Source organism: Diorhabda sublineata, chromosome 7 (genome assembly GCF_026230105.1).
Source record: "Diorhabda sublineata isolate icDioSubl1.1 chromosome 7, icDioSubl1.1, whole genome shotgun sequence".
NCBI lineage: Eukaryota > Metazoa > Arthropoda > Insecta > Coleoptera > Chrysomelidae > Diorhabda > Diorhabda sublineata.
The window spans coordinates 4,002,407-4,017,649 of NC_079480.1; the positions used below are offsets into that span (position 1 = coordinate 4,002,407).

At 32.6% G+C, this 15,243-nt stretch overlaps 1 protein-coding gene across 1 annotated transcript; it reads right to left on the reverse strand.

Moving 5' to 3' along the window:
* Positions 1-2,275: 2,275 nt before the first annotated feature.
* Positions 2,276-4,418, reverse strand: LOC130446843 (calmodulin-A-like). The gene is made up of 2 exons (XM_056783334.1): positions 4,064-4,418; positions 2,276-2,460 (listed from the first exon to the last, which is right to left on the reverse strand). The coding sequence occupies exons 1-2, from the start codon at positions 4,416-4,418 to the stop codon at positions 2,276-2,278; spliced, it is 540 nt and encodes a 179-aa protein (XP_056639312.1).
* Between the last annotated feature and the right edge of the window lie 10,825 nt (positions 4,419-15,243).

Sequence of the window (15,243 nt, forward strand, 5' to 3'; positions counted from 1 at the left end):
CAAGAATCTATAAAACATGTGTGAGATTTATTCTCACATATGCCTCAGAAACCAGAGCCGAGACATGAACAACAAAAAGAATGATGAGAACCACAGAGATGAAAATACTGCGAACCATCAAGGGAGTCACCCTCAGGGACCGAATAAGGAGTGATGACATAAAAGAAGAATTGGGCGTACAGGGCGTACGTACATACGCTGATCTGTAGACAGACCACCAAAGAGGTGGTACGATAGCTGGAGTTCAACTTCTCAGGAAGATCCAAGAAGAGGGCCAAACGTAGAAGAAGAAGACATAGACCAATTAGTTAACTACCACTATTCTGGACCACCGGTTTCGACTCCGATATTCAATCATCGAGCGAGTATATATACCAACTTAAAAAATTAGGAATGACCTGAATTTCAAACGTTACTGCTCCGCTGTCTTCCTCTATGTGTCGCATTATTGGCTAAATAGATTGCACTTAAAAGTCAATGAATCTAAGCCTCACCATATAGCATTAACACTGAGAAAAGAAAATTGACTCAATGACGAATATAAAGCACAAGCAGATGACGTTAGGTCCTCAGCTCACTTTTAGATAGAAGAAACACATATGGACAGAAAGAAAACAACTCGGTTTAAAGCACCGCGACTTGTATTGGTTGATGGGAAAATACTCTAAGCTGAGTCTAAGTAATACACTCATACTTATGGAATGGAATACAGCTATGGTGCACTGTATGTAACTCCAATATCTATATACTGGAAAGATTTCAATCCAAATTGTTAAGGCAGATTATTAATGCCCCTTGGTATGTGCCTGACGATGTGTGTTCTAGGGACCTAAAAGTTTCTACAATCAAAGAAGAGTTCATGAGATACAGCGCAGCTTATGTGAGCAGGCTAGAACCATCTGGAGGTTAATCTACTGGACAATAGCCAGGAACAATATAGACTAAACCGTGTGAAAACACTTTAGTTAATAAATTTGAGTAAATCTCGAAATAAATTTGAGTAAATTTCAAACTAGATAAGAATATAATAAATATGATGCCAGGTTAAACTAGAATTTTGAAAAAACAGTTTTGTATTCATATCACAGTATTTAACTTGATGTTAATTGGTCCTAAAATTTGCAAAACCTAAAAAAAATTAATAATAACCTTAGTTTAAACATGTTGACTTTATTATATACCCCAAAAAAATGTTTATAAATGTTTCAACCAGTCTTCCTTATCCTAAAAGCAGAAATACTCCTTAACGTCACATTTTTTCTCTTCAACATTTTTTTAACTACCCTACATGGCGGCTCAAGTTCAATATCCATCAATTCCCCAACACTACAACATAAAGGAGTTCAAGATCAACGTCCACAGGCATCTTAATACGGTATGCCCAACTCGAACTACACGAGTGTAATCATCTTGAGCTTGCTTTTTGTATCAAAAAAAGGCTGCATCTCAGTTCAAAGTACGTAGACTCCTCGCCCAGGAAGCTATTTTTCTGTGGTTCTCATACCCTACTTCCTTAGGTTCTAGCACTACTACTACAACAATTCGTAGTACAATTTGCTTCAGTTGAACGGGAATATTGGATAAAAAGTATCTTGCTTAAGAAATTTCAATATATTTATAATTCTTTGAAAAATTTCTTTCTATAATATTTTTTAAATCTTATCAAGAATTAGTTTTATACTTGTCTTTAGTGTATTTACTTTGATTATAGTTTCGTTTCTACTGATTGCTCTTCAACATTTTTTATTTATGCTTTTTCTCGCCATCACCATCCTTAATCAACTATAGTATTTTGGCTTTTTGAAACCTTTTGCTCTAGATCTCACTCCATTCCATTTCACTCATTTCGTATATAATATTTTTATTCTGTTTCATCTTCTTCTTCATCCAGATATCCTTGTTGTTGAGAATATCATACAACAAGGGAAAGTTAAACTATTTTTATAACTATTTTACCGATCTCCTGTTTTGATATAGCTATTGAAACCCCATTATCTACATAGGCAGATTTTTTATCTAAATCTTTCTCAATTCCATGATTTCTTTTAACCATCGATTCATTTACTACATTATAAAATTTGAAAACAATAATTACATAAAGAAAAATGTTTTAGCTTTAGCCTTGATTTAAATGAAAAAAAAAACAACAATATCAATTTAAATACTTTTATTGGTGAATCTTTTTTGATACTAGTTGTGTTGGATTCCACAGAAGTTATTATATGTGGTAATTCAAAGATAAATTGCTATTTACGAAATGTGGAATTCATAAAGCTTATTTCTTTTTAGATTTAGATTTAGATTTCTTTGTTTCTTCTTTAAATCTAGGCTCCCGTTTCGGTTGCTTGTCTAAAACAGACGCCATTTTGCTGACAAAAAATTCGTAGATGATTTTTCCATCCTTATTCGAATCCGCCATTTTTACAAACTGGTTAGCTTCTTCTTCGGTTAATTTATCTCCTGTACAAAGTAAAATAAGTCAAATTTGAAAGTATAAACACAAATCAAGATAAAATATCAAATATAATATACGAGGGTTAAGAAACATATAACTTTTCGAATCCAAATCACTCTCATTTTCAAAGTATCCCCTAAATTTTTATCCTTTCCAAAAAAATAAGATTCATCATGTCATTTTTCTAATTAACCATTGATTCTTCGATTATTTATTGGTTATACCTTGTAAACTCATCACCATGCGGACAAACCCCTCTTGGCCATCTTTCGTGCCAATTTACCCCATGAAACTCACTCTTCCGATTCCTGTTTAGCATCTGATGTGTTGTGCTAGACTTTTTCACCCTTACGAGATCATCATCAAACTGGTAGGTAGGTAAACTGCTTACCTTCAGTCTCTGAAGATGTTAATTTGATTATCGAAACGGGTGTCAGACAGTGTGAATATTCGTGTAGTTGTAGTGTAAACAGTGTGTTCAGGATTAATATCACCAACGATTCGAGAAAATTACAACACATCAAACACTCTTATAAAGTTGTTACAAGATTACGTTTGTAGAACGCAGCATCAATCTTGCGAAAAGCTTTCTTCATACTTAAGATAATCTTCTGATCTATGTGAGATGTCTATGGCTTGCACAATCTCTCGCAAGTTCAATAAATATCATGAAAGTGCTTCGTCCCATGAAATGTGAGTTATTTCCTGCATTTAAAAGTGGCCATATTAACACGGATAATACTCAACGTCCGGGACCTTTATTCACTGTAACTACTCTGCTCTTATACTAAATAAACGTACTTGACTTCTAGCGAAATTGAATTTCAACCAAAAGAAGATGCAAAATTTGGTTTGAGAGGTTACATATGAAGAAACTATCTGCCAAGAAGATACCGCGATTGCTTAATACTTATCAAAAGCTCAACGAAATTAAAAATTCGAACAAACATATAGATAACTTAAAATGTACTCCAATAAGTGAAGTTTTACGACTATATGAAATTTGGATACCCCCAAACAATAAGACTTTATCCGATAAATTTAATCTCCAGGAAGCATAATCTGTTGAAGAAAAGAAGTTTCATTTATGACGACACTTATTGTCTCCTGCTTCGGTTCTTTTTGATTACTTCTGTTCCCGAACTTAAAAAATAGTCTTTGTGGAAAGCGATTCTAGAGCAATGGAAAGGTGATTAGTAATTAGTACTTTTATTTATTTATTTTTAGGTCAGAAAATCTCATTTTGTCGGACCGAGCCATAAAATTATTGTGATAGCTTTTACCGGACTCATTTTTATTTACTTTCCGGCGTATTTTTGATGAAAAAAAAATAAAGTCGCACCATACGTACCCTAATGTTTTTAAAGATAATCAAATTGAAGTGGTGGACTATAAATATAAAGAGGTAAAGAAGTACTTCGTGCTCCAAATTTTTCTTGTGTAGCAACCATCACCACAGTCCATTATTTTAACAAAGAAGACGATAGAATCAATAAAAGTTTGATAAAGACGACAACAAGGTTAGACTTTTTTGGAAACATTACAAAAAAATTAATAAAACTGATAAAAAAGCTGAAAACTACATATACTAATGTTCAAGTTACTAACCGTACGTCATCATGTACTCCCGCAAATCATCAGCAGGTATTATCCCTTTCTTCAAAGAATCAAATGCTCTGAAAGCCTCTGAGATACCTTCTGAGGTTTTATCCTCTTGAAAATTAGTTTCCATGATTCTTAAAAACTGCACAAAACTAATAGTTCCGTTGTTCTCGGGATCGGCCTCCTTAAACATTTCTTCCAATTCTATTTCGTATTGTTTCTGGGCGAAAGCCCGCATGATGGTACAGAACTCCTTAAGAGTGATTGTACCATCGTTATCTCTGTCGAATAAATCGAAAGCTTCTTGGAACTCCTGAATTTGATCATCACTTAATTCATTATCTTCATCGTCGTCAGCCATTTGACAAAAAATATGTTCGTGAAATAATGGATGTAAAAAAACGAATAGATGTGTGAAAAAATGCTAAAAAAAGTTCAAAAAAATGACGTGGACAGATATTGAATGTCAAAAAAAAACAGTTGGAGTCATAAATATCAAAAAAATAGACTAAATATCTAAAATGACTGTCAAAACGACATTTATGCATGATTTTCCATTCCCTTGACTGGTTTTGGTAACCCCCAAAACAGCGTTTTGAATGATTGTAAGTATGTATTATTAAGATTGCAGGAGTTAAATTTTTTGGAAAATTCATCTTTGTTATAATTCGATATATGTAGATTGGTTAATTTTGTTCATATGTCATCTCTTTTAGCTCTTCACAGTCCATCTTTTTCCATTTTCTCGGTAAACTTCTTTCTTCTATCTTTGCCCCCTTTCATTTCGTAATTATTCTAGTTAAATCTTCGAATCTCCGAAATTCGTTTCTTGCGTTTTGATTTCTAAATATATTTTTCGTTTTTTCCATTGCTGATACTATTTTTTCTTTCAATTTATAACGCAACCTAGCCTATCCATTTTTTATTTTTAGTTTAACCTAATTCCTCAGCATATTTATTTATTCTTAATTAATTTAATTACAGCAATTCTTTTTTCCGTTCAACTTCTTTATATAATTACATTTCTATATTCTCTACTAGGTCCTATTAATAAATCGGCAAATAAGTTTTAATTATGAGACAATCTGTATAAATTAACTTCTTGTGTGACTTTTGAATAAAATCGTGCAATTAAATTAATAAGGCTCGAGAAATAACTATTAGCTAACACTTATCACTGAACTATTCGCTATTATTTGTATACAACGATTATTTCTTTTCCTCTATACCAATTTTCCCTATAATATAGAATTGTTAACTGAGTCTGTCCGTCTCTTACTTTCCTGGAGATCTCTAATTGGCCACGAACAAACAAAAAGGCCTTTTTAGAAATTTTCTTGCTACAACATGATGTAAACAGGCCACGTCAGCAAACTTTTGGTTCGATAAAATATTAGAATAGGATCGGCTTCACGGTCTATATCAGTGGACGAGTTCGTAATATTATTTAGATGTGATGAATCACAACGCGGTAATCAAATAAAATTCTAAAAATTACCTTGATTTTAGACCGACGAATCTTTTTCGGTTTCGGCTCAATGTTGAAGCGGCGTTTGCTATATTGCTTGGCGTCTTGTCATCAATAATGATGCATATATGAAAATAGGGTTGTCATCTACGTTCCCAAGCTGTTTAAATGTCTCAGTCCGGGTCAAGTACGATACATTCCAATTAAACATCTATCAACTATTTATACCAGTTCAATTAAGGAAAAATTAAAACACTGAGGTGATAATTTGAGACCATTTTCGATAGAAAACGTTATGAGAACTAGAGTTTCTAAGTGACAAAATGACCCTAACGACCAGATCAAACATGTACTTGATTAGAATTCTACTTAAGAATAATCTGCTCTACCAACATTTTGTGGGGCATTTGAATCAGATTCAATCCGAAGTATTGAGTATGTTTAAGTTGTTCAAAACATTTTTGTAAATTGAAATAGTGCGTATTTTTTTGAAAATCGATAAAATTGAAGTAATAAAAGATGGTAAAGACTTTGCTGAAGACGGAAAGACCTGCTTGGTCGTAGTCGTCTCAGCCATCTATCATTTCAGCCGGTGAAATCAATGAAAGATTGATAATTTTCTTATTTTTTTTAAGAATATTTCAAGGAAATCTTAGACGGTTATTCAATTTTGAAAAAATGACTAGAAGTTTTGAGAAGTAGGAAAACTACTTATAGTTAATTTCTTTACAAACTTTCTGAGTTTTATAATTAGCTTTGTATACCATCAGTTTATTTTTTCGTAGTGAGAAACAGTAATTTTTTGAGAAATTCGTTCTGATTCCTTTAATTCCATACCCCAGAGATCCCATTAGCCTTCCAGCTTCAGTACAGGGGAGGCAATCAGAGATATGCTGGAAATGTACCGAAATTGCGTTTCTCCTCTTTCCCCTTTCTCTTCCCGTCCTATAAGGAATTCCACCAACTATCCGACTTGCCATCAAATCAAACTCCGTAGATTATTTCGGGAGATTTGATTGAATGTTACCCTCCGACATCCATCATGTTTAGTGAGCCACCGTACAACAGCACCGAATGATCTGACTTCTGTTACTCTAAATCCCGTAGCCGGGCGTCGACCAGGAACGACGGGGGACCAGCGGACAATCCCTCGGGATAACCTTCTGTTCTTAGGAGTTCCTTATTCTCGAATTAGAGGGAAAGTTGAGAAATAACTGTTATTGGAACTTATTGATATAATTCATTTCAGGAATAGTTGGCAACAGAGATTATCATCAATCTCAACATTATATTTTCTGGATGTCTACAATAAATTATTGATAGAAAATAAACAACTCTAATAATTTCGAAGTTTAGACTACCAACACTTAAAAGGTGAAATAATATATGAGAAAGGCATACACAAGAACTATACAATAATTTCTTGATGTCCTTCCTTTGCTTCCATAATTTGCAACGTCTTTCCAATCGTAACCATAATGTTCTGTTTACAGTACTCCAATCAAGTCATCAGAATGTTTCTTACCCAGTAGCTTCTGTCGTATTTTCCGTTAAATGTTCCACACAATACAGTTTAGTGTGCGTAGCTACAATATTTTGGGACTTACTACGGCTGCCAAAAAATGTTCGAAGCAATTGGCGACAAAATCGGCCGAGGTGTGAGCTTGCTTCATGACAATTCTCCATCCCACACGGCATCGCTTTCCAAGGCTACTCTACACGAATGTAGCTTTAAAGATGTTGAAAGTTATGGATAGGTAATCGTGATTATTAGGTTTTATATTTATAAATGAAATACACAGTGTTTAACATTCATATATTAAGTCTTTATTTAAAAGACTACGTTTTCGAGAAGCGTCCTCACGCTTGAAAGAGTCGATTTGTACTAACTAAAAACTAATAATAAAATATTTACGATGAGGTCTAAGCCTCTCCTTAAGAATCGTAAAATTACAGATGTTTTACTAAAATATATGCATTACTCCGAAAAGTAAAAGAGTCCTTTGTGTGACCCATGTGTCCGGGGTCATAAAACAGAGGTAGGACTTACTTTTCCTTTTCTAAAATATCTTTCAACTAAATGTTAAGTTTCCTTAAACATAAAATCTAAGCATAATGTTAAAATACCAAAATAAAAAAATAATTTGTAAAATAGGATTCAATTTTGCTCAGAGAAATTCAACAAAAGAGATTGAACATTCACCATTTAGCCTTGAGCTGGCTCCGTCCGATTATCTTTTGTGCGTTGGAGGCTGAGTTAAGGTAAGTAAAAGATCCAACAGTGAGGATAAAATTAAGCAGACGGTGTTTGAACATACTAACCATATCCAATGTCATTCTAGCCGTGTCATATTTTTTAATAAAAGTATATAAGGGATATAAGGTCACTTAAAACAAGGGATGATTAAGATAACTTGAAAAAGATCCTAAAGATATACATAAGATGTGACAATTGATCTATTTAGTAAAAAAAACAAGGAACTAATCTTAGTTTCACAACAATTCCATCGATGTTTCCATGCAGCATTAATTCGTATAGAATTACAGTTACAACTTCTTTATCGTGATGACTTAACTTGAGATGTAACTTCTTGTAGAATGAAAAAGTAGCAGGGAGCAAAATATGGTGGGTGCGTCATCGTTGGTTTTTTTGCCAAAAAACCATGCACAATCATGGAGGAACGGGAGCCGTCGTCGATACGATTAGTAAATGCGAGCACCTACACGATATTCGTATTCTACTGCCATCTTTTAACCGCTTCCCTCTTTAAAACCCTTCTTTTTCTTTTATTTTACTAAAAAATTGAATCACGAGACACTTAATATATTTCAGTATTTGAACTATGCTTCGTAACTATTCGTTGCCATCTCTATTACTGGAATGCCGTTTCCTATAGCAAAATACTATAAGACATGCTTACTAAGTATTAAATTATTTGTTTGTATTGTGTTTTTTTGTTATTTTATTCTCCCCTTCACATTGAATTTGGAAAGAATGAGTTTTACAGCGAGACCGCAAACTTTGGTATGACCGAGTTTAAAACAAATTGCCAAAATTGAATATCGATCAAGATAATAATAAATAGAGGGTTGTTCAGAGAAATCTGATTTCAAAAATTAACTTCTTAATAAGAAAAGTATATTAATGCTCTAAATTTTATAATTAAATCGGCAATCTTGTATGTGACCTGCAAGTTTACCTAAGCTCTCTAATATCAGATCTACAAAAAATCTTCATCTACACAAATGACGTTGTTCTGTTAAATTTTGTATATAGCATACGAGTGTACCTGGAAGTATATTAATAGTGAGCTCAACTGACATCTTTCGACCTAAACTAATGAGAGTCATTGATGGAGATGCATCAATACCACTAAAACGTTCTTTAATTCATTTGCCTCAGTTCCAACATCACAGATGTCTCATAAACTAAACAAATCTTGAAAATACTTCATCAAGGATTTCGACCAGAGCACATATAATTTATATAATGAGTTTGTCGGTATAATTTAGGGAATCAACTGAATATACAACATTCTGTTACGAACAGAGTCCTTAGGCCGGACCTTTATTATAGCAGGTGGTTTATTTACAGTGTGTATTCTGAATAATTTCTATAGAAATCTATTTATTTATTGCTTTTTTTCTTTTTGTTCTAGAATTTTGTAGAATATTATTTAGGTATATAAATGAGTTGTGTAAACGCACTTAGTTTAATTTTAAATAGATAGTTGTAGTGAAAATATTGAATTAGTAAAAGTAATCGCGAAATTATTTATCATATCAAATATAGAAGTGTTAAATAAAAGTTTATAGTTTGAGTTGTAATACTTGATGAATCCATTTTGAATAGTGCATGTCGTATCATTAACAAAATGGTGTTTTTTCTCACAAATTATCAGGGAGTGGTAGCGTGAAATAATCTATATGGAAGGCTGGTTAATAATTTTATTGAATTGCCTGAAACAAAGAAGCCCTGCTGTTTCGTGCTAGCTACGTCTTTACCTGATGTAGTTATTAGTTATTATCGGGGATCGTTCGACACGAAAGGTACAAAAAAATTTTAATCACAGCAAAATGAGGGTATCCGAAAAAGGTGGATTTTGATTGGTTTTTCGTCCAACTGTGACGTTGGTAGTGGAGCATCCATTTTGATGAAAGCTTCATTGAATATTTGTTGATGTTAAGCTCATATTTTAAAGTAGAGTTTTCGAAGGATCGATTCATAAATAGAGAAATTGAGTTTGTACTAGCGATAGTCATTGCTGATAAAGATGGCTAACAGAAAAAATGTCAGTTTACTTAGAGGCACTAGAACTTGGTAAATGTGGAAATACTACTTTTTGTAGAAAACTTCATATAAGTCTATAGAAGATGCGTTTTACTATTTAGCAGTAGCTGTAGAAGTTGTCGTTTATGTTTTATTAATCCCTTAACTGCATTCTGTGTCATTTTTATTTTGTTTTCGTTGTCAGTAACCTTTATGCAAGTGACAATTCCGGAACCTTTTTTGTCTGCTCTGCGCATGCCAATAATAAGAGATTCTGAGTGACTGGCAAACCCGTGGCCAGAGAAGAAGTAACACTAATCGAATTGTTTTTTAAAGAAACCTATTTTAACCAGGTAATAATATCTAATCAAATAAAATAATCATTATAACATTATAACAATAGTTATTTGTATGCCAAGGACTGAAAGTGCTACTTTGTTGGACAAGTCTGAAAATTGCGAGACGGGTCCAACAAAGTAGTGTTTCAGCCGCGGCGTACACAACATTTTTTAGACGACGCAAAAGATCCAAAACTTTTTCAATTACACTGAGGAAAGAAAATAAATAATAGAGAATTGAAAACATTTTATTTATTGAACAATATAGTGTACTTAATGATATTTGCAATATCAATATTAATTTATTAATTATTTTAATGTTGATTGTACCTCCAGAACAATTATTAATATTTAGATGTGTTTGTGATTTCGATACAATGTGTAGATATATTTGTGTCATCGAAGTGAAACTGTCAACTGTCAACATTGAAGTGGCTAGGTCACATTTAAGGAAGTTAAAGTTGTGTACTCCAGAACGTCCCGAAAGTGTTTTGCAGTACGGAACTGTCAACTGTCACTACATGGAACACTCAAAACGCAACTTTCGGTATGTAAATAATGAATACAGAACGAACAACTTTCAGATGGCGTCGTCTGAAAATAATATTTGATTTATAGTTGATTTTATATTATTTATTTTGACTCTAGTTTCTGTTTCTCATTGCATAGCTAAATTTTGAAATTGATTTCATTTTATTTTAATAATTCATTAGTAAAAAATAAGCTGAAATAGGAGAATGTATGAAAAGAACAATGGTAGATGGAGTCAAAAATGTATCTAATAAAAATTTTATTACGACTTTTTACCATTTTATTTATATTATTTATATTTATATTAATATTTTACTATTTTATTACCATTTTAACATATTTTAAACCTAATTAAATGTCTATTACATCAAATGAGATGGTTTATAATTAAATATGGATAAATGAATCAAATAATATACACATATATTGCGAACTAGAAATCTTTTGTAGGATTTATTAAAAGCTTCTAAAACAAAAGCAGAAAAGTTATTTTCGCAACTTTCAGGTGCTTTGCGGAAAATAATTGTGACTTTTAAATAGAAATCGTCATTTATTGTTACGTAGTATATAGAGACGGAGAAGAGTTGTGCTGAAAAATTTTAAGGCGCGTTATATGGGTAGCGGAGACGTCAAAAATCTTCAAAAATTGCATTTTGAAATACTTGAACGATTTCTGTGAACCTTGTATTTGTTGACATTGCCAAATTGGAATAGTGTCCAAACTTGATGTTTCAGCGTAGCTTCGTAATCAAATTCCTGGTCCTTGGAATCGAATTAGAGGTATTTTATAATGCCTGGATTTCAAATTTTCGATTTATAAAAATGTAAAACTCACTAATACTAAAAATAAAAGACTCCTCAATTGAAAAATATAACAAATAAACTATACGAAGAAAGTTTGTGGATACATTCTTTCCGAAACTGAATAAAATGATAAAAATACGAGGGTTTGTAATTTTTCCGTACTGATATTTGAAAAGAAGAAGTTGAAAGTATTAAAAATGATGTTCTTGCAAACAAAACTTTAACTTATACCATTAAATTCTCGATAAAATGTTGTATCAATATTCAAGAATAACGTCGAATTGATGTTAGAATGACATATTTGATAAAAATGTTCTACCGATCAAAATAATGAAAATATAGACTTCATTTTATAAAAAAGTAGTCAAACAAATATGTTTTCAAGCTCTCTGACTTAAACTATATATTTTAAATCAGATAAAAAAAATATGCTGTTTGAAAATTGCAAATTATTGGTTTTCTATAATCTCAATAGTGTTGGAGTGTGTCAGATTAATGTATACTACATCACAAAAAGTCGCCCAAGTTTTGCTTTAATCGAAAATCGACTTTGTCAACAAGCTGTTGCCAGAAAATTGGATATGATCCGCGCAACGACCTGGAATAGCCGAAGGCGACTCACAACCGCTTGTGATGACCTCTTGATAGTGTCAACAACATTAATAAATCACCTTAATGTCGTTCAATTACAACGACAGCTAAGGGAGGTGCGAGGAGTTACTATTAATCAATGGATTGGATAATAAGTCAAAGACGGCAGGAAAATAATCTGGCCCCTAAAATACTCCAGCTCATCGGCAGGTATGCCTGCGTTTTGCACAAGATCAAATTGGACGATGGAACAATGGGGATGAGATGAGATGAGATCAGAATGTGCCTCCATGGCAGCGACTTAGAAGGGAAGTGTAGCGCAGACCAAGAGAGCAATTTGCAGATTGCTGCTTTGAAGAGCTGAGTGCTTATGGAGGTGTTTTCTTCATAATCTGGGGTGTTATTTCTATAAGAGCACGAACCGATCCTGGGTTAATTCATAGGGGCCACCGTGTTTACGGAAGAAGAGGTTAGATATATTCAGATTCATGTGGTACTTTACAACGACTCCATTTGAAACGAATTTACCTTTATGGATGACAATGCACGGCCGCAGATCACCAGAATAGTGCAAGATTACATTACAGAAGTCGGTTTTCGAGTTATGGATTGGCCAGCATACAATCCAGACCTAAATCAAGTCTCAAATTGTCCATAACTCTATTTATGTTAATGATAAAAAAGCATAATTTGCTTAATACATTTCACTATGTTAAATATAGAGAGTCGAAATATGTTTTCATAAATTCATGGTCACATTAAAGCATATTAAATTGTCTTTCAAACACCATATTTTCTTTTTGATTTGATGAATAATTTGAGAGAATAATATAGTTAAAGTTAAAAGTTTATGGGTTTATGGTTATTTTTAAGAAAATGGGTGACGGCAAATTTGTAAATACTTTACACTATATAAAGAATTATTCTTGATAAACCGATTAATAGTTGCGAGAAAAATAAGTTGGTTAATTATCGTTTACATTATTTGCTATATTTTTTTCATGCCCGCTGTTCTGTTTTGTTTTTAAAAATTTCGTATTCTGTCTTTCAATTACGAATTCCATTTTCGTCATTGTTATTTTTTGCTATTATTTCCAAATGTTCATTGTGGAATTTCCATTTCCTCAATAAAACTCATGTTATTAATGTGAAATATATTGTATCAGAAAAAAACGCTACTGATTCTGAGAAGAATTATTCGTCCTGTTAGTATTGGAATTCTTTTTCTAAGGGTGCTGTGTTCCATTCTACACACCAAACCAAATGAAACCAAACAAAATCCATTTGGGCAATAAATCACGGTCACGAGGGAAAACTGCCGCGCTCTTTTCACGAAAACTCGTGCTGGGAAAACGACCAGGTCCGGATTTATGGTGGTACGAATGGCAGGGGTCAATGTTTGCTCTTAAAGGGAAACTATTCGAATTTTTTCATATAAAATTCCAAATATTTATAACAACGCTATTACGTTGATTTTTGAATTACACCTACCAGTTTATTTGTAATTATTGACAGTTAATATTCAATAAAGCATAAGGCTTGAGAATATTCATAAATAATTATAGCTTGTAAACATCTAACTAAGTGCATCTATAAGCGACGCTGAGTGTTCAAGAAAGTCTCTCAAAATAAATTCTTTTACTTTCTATGATTTTTCGATTACAATTCATGCATTGATGAATTTTACCTCTTAAATAGGCATGTTGAGGTTTTCAACCCGTTTCTATACACTTGTATGAAGGCTCTTTCCACTCTTAAGAATGCTGCTATATTGTGAAACACTCGAAGGATTAAGTAAGTTCTTTCGAATAGTATTTAATTGTTTATTGTCACAAAATAGACTAAATGCGTTTCAATAGAATCATTGAGATTTAAGAAATATCGTGAAAGAGGAAAATTTCAACTGTCACGCCATTTTATGGTTTTGGAATAATACAAAACTGTTTACAGGGTGCTCCGGGACTTGATGCAAAAAATCGGGAGTGAGTAGATAGTAAAAATTTTCTCATACGACCCCTGGTTTCTGAGTTATTGGTCTCTAAAGCAAAACTTATATTTAAGTATATTTTCTAAATTATACTTGGTTAACAATCCGTAACTTTTACAGGGACAATCTGTACAATCTTAAGATAGCTAAAATGAATTTTACAATCGATTTTTCAACAAAAATTATTCTTTGTTTAAGTCGACAAAATTTATAGGTTGGGAGATACGTAGATTTTTAAATCGTTGTAGGTAAATGCCAAAGAAATCGTTCGCCATAAAGAAACATTTTGAAGAAAATTATCATAAGTTGTAATTATTTATTGAAAATACTTACAGGAGGTTATAAAACACTATCAAATATTTCTTGGAAGATCAATGAATAAATAACATATCAACGACAACTGTTCATGGGATTCTCCAACTTCTTTACCCCTTTTACATGTGGTTGCCATAGAAGTAGAGGTTTATCCACCAAGACTGACCTACGCTCGATTTGATAATACATTGTAAGGAAAAGTATTGTTTACTGATGAAGCCAGTTTCACACAAGATATTTTCATTAGTTGCCATAGTTTGCATTTATTCAAAGAATCAACGTCGATTTTGTGTTAATGTATGGGCAGTAATAGTGGGTAATAACCTTAGTAGGCCCAGATTTTTTTGATAAGTATCTAAATGGTCAGCGATACTTAGAATGTCTCCAAAATGATTTCCCACCCATGTATTGTGATATTCCTCTAAATCATCTAATAACATTTTTCCTAATACGTGGATTGGTCATTTGCACGGCCACCACGTTGCCCTGAATTAAATACAGTGGAATCATTTTTTGGAGATATCTTAAAAGTAAACACAAAGAATGAAATTATCGATAGAACCAACTTCCATTGTGACGCTATAACGCAAAATCTTGGAATGCTTTTTCAAGTTCAAAGAAATATTATACCTCGTCGACTCCGGTAGTGTGTAGAAGTACGAAGTACCCAATGCGAACATTTATTACGGTTTTTTTTAATTGATAAGTTGTAGGCTAACCAACTGAATTTCTCTACATTTCAATTTTTCAATATGTGAGTAACATGATGTCGACAGTATGCAATTCAATTATAAATGTCCGATTGTGTTTTAACACCTCCTGTAAGTATTTTCCATAAATAATTACAATTTATGATCATTTTTTTCAGAGTGTCTTTTTATT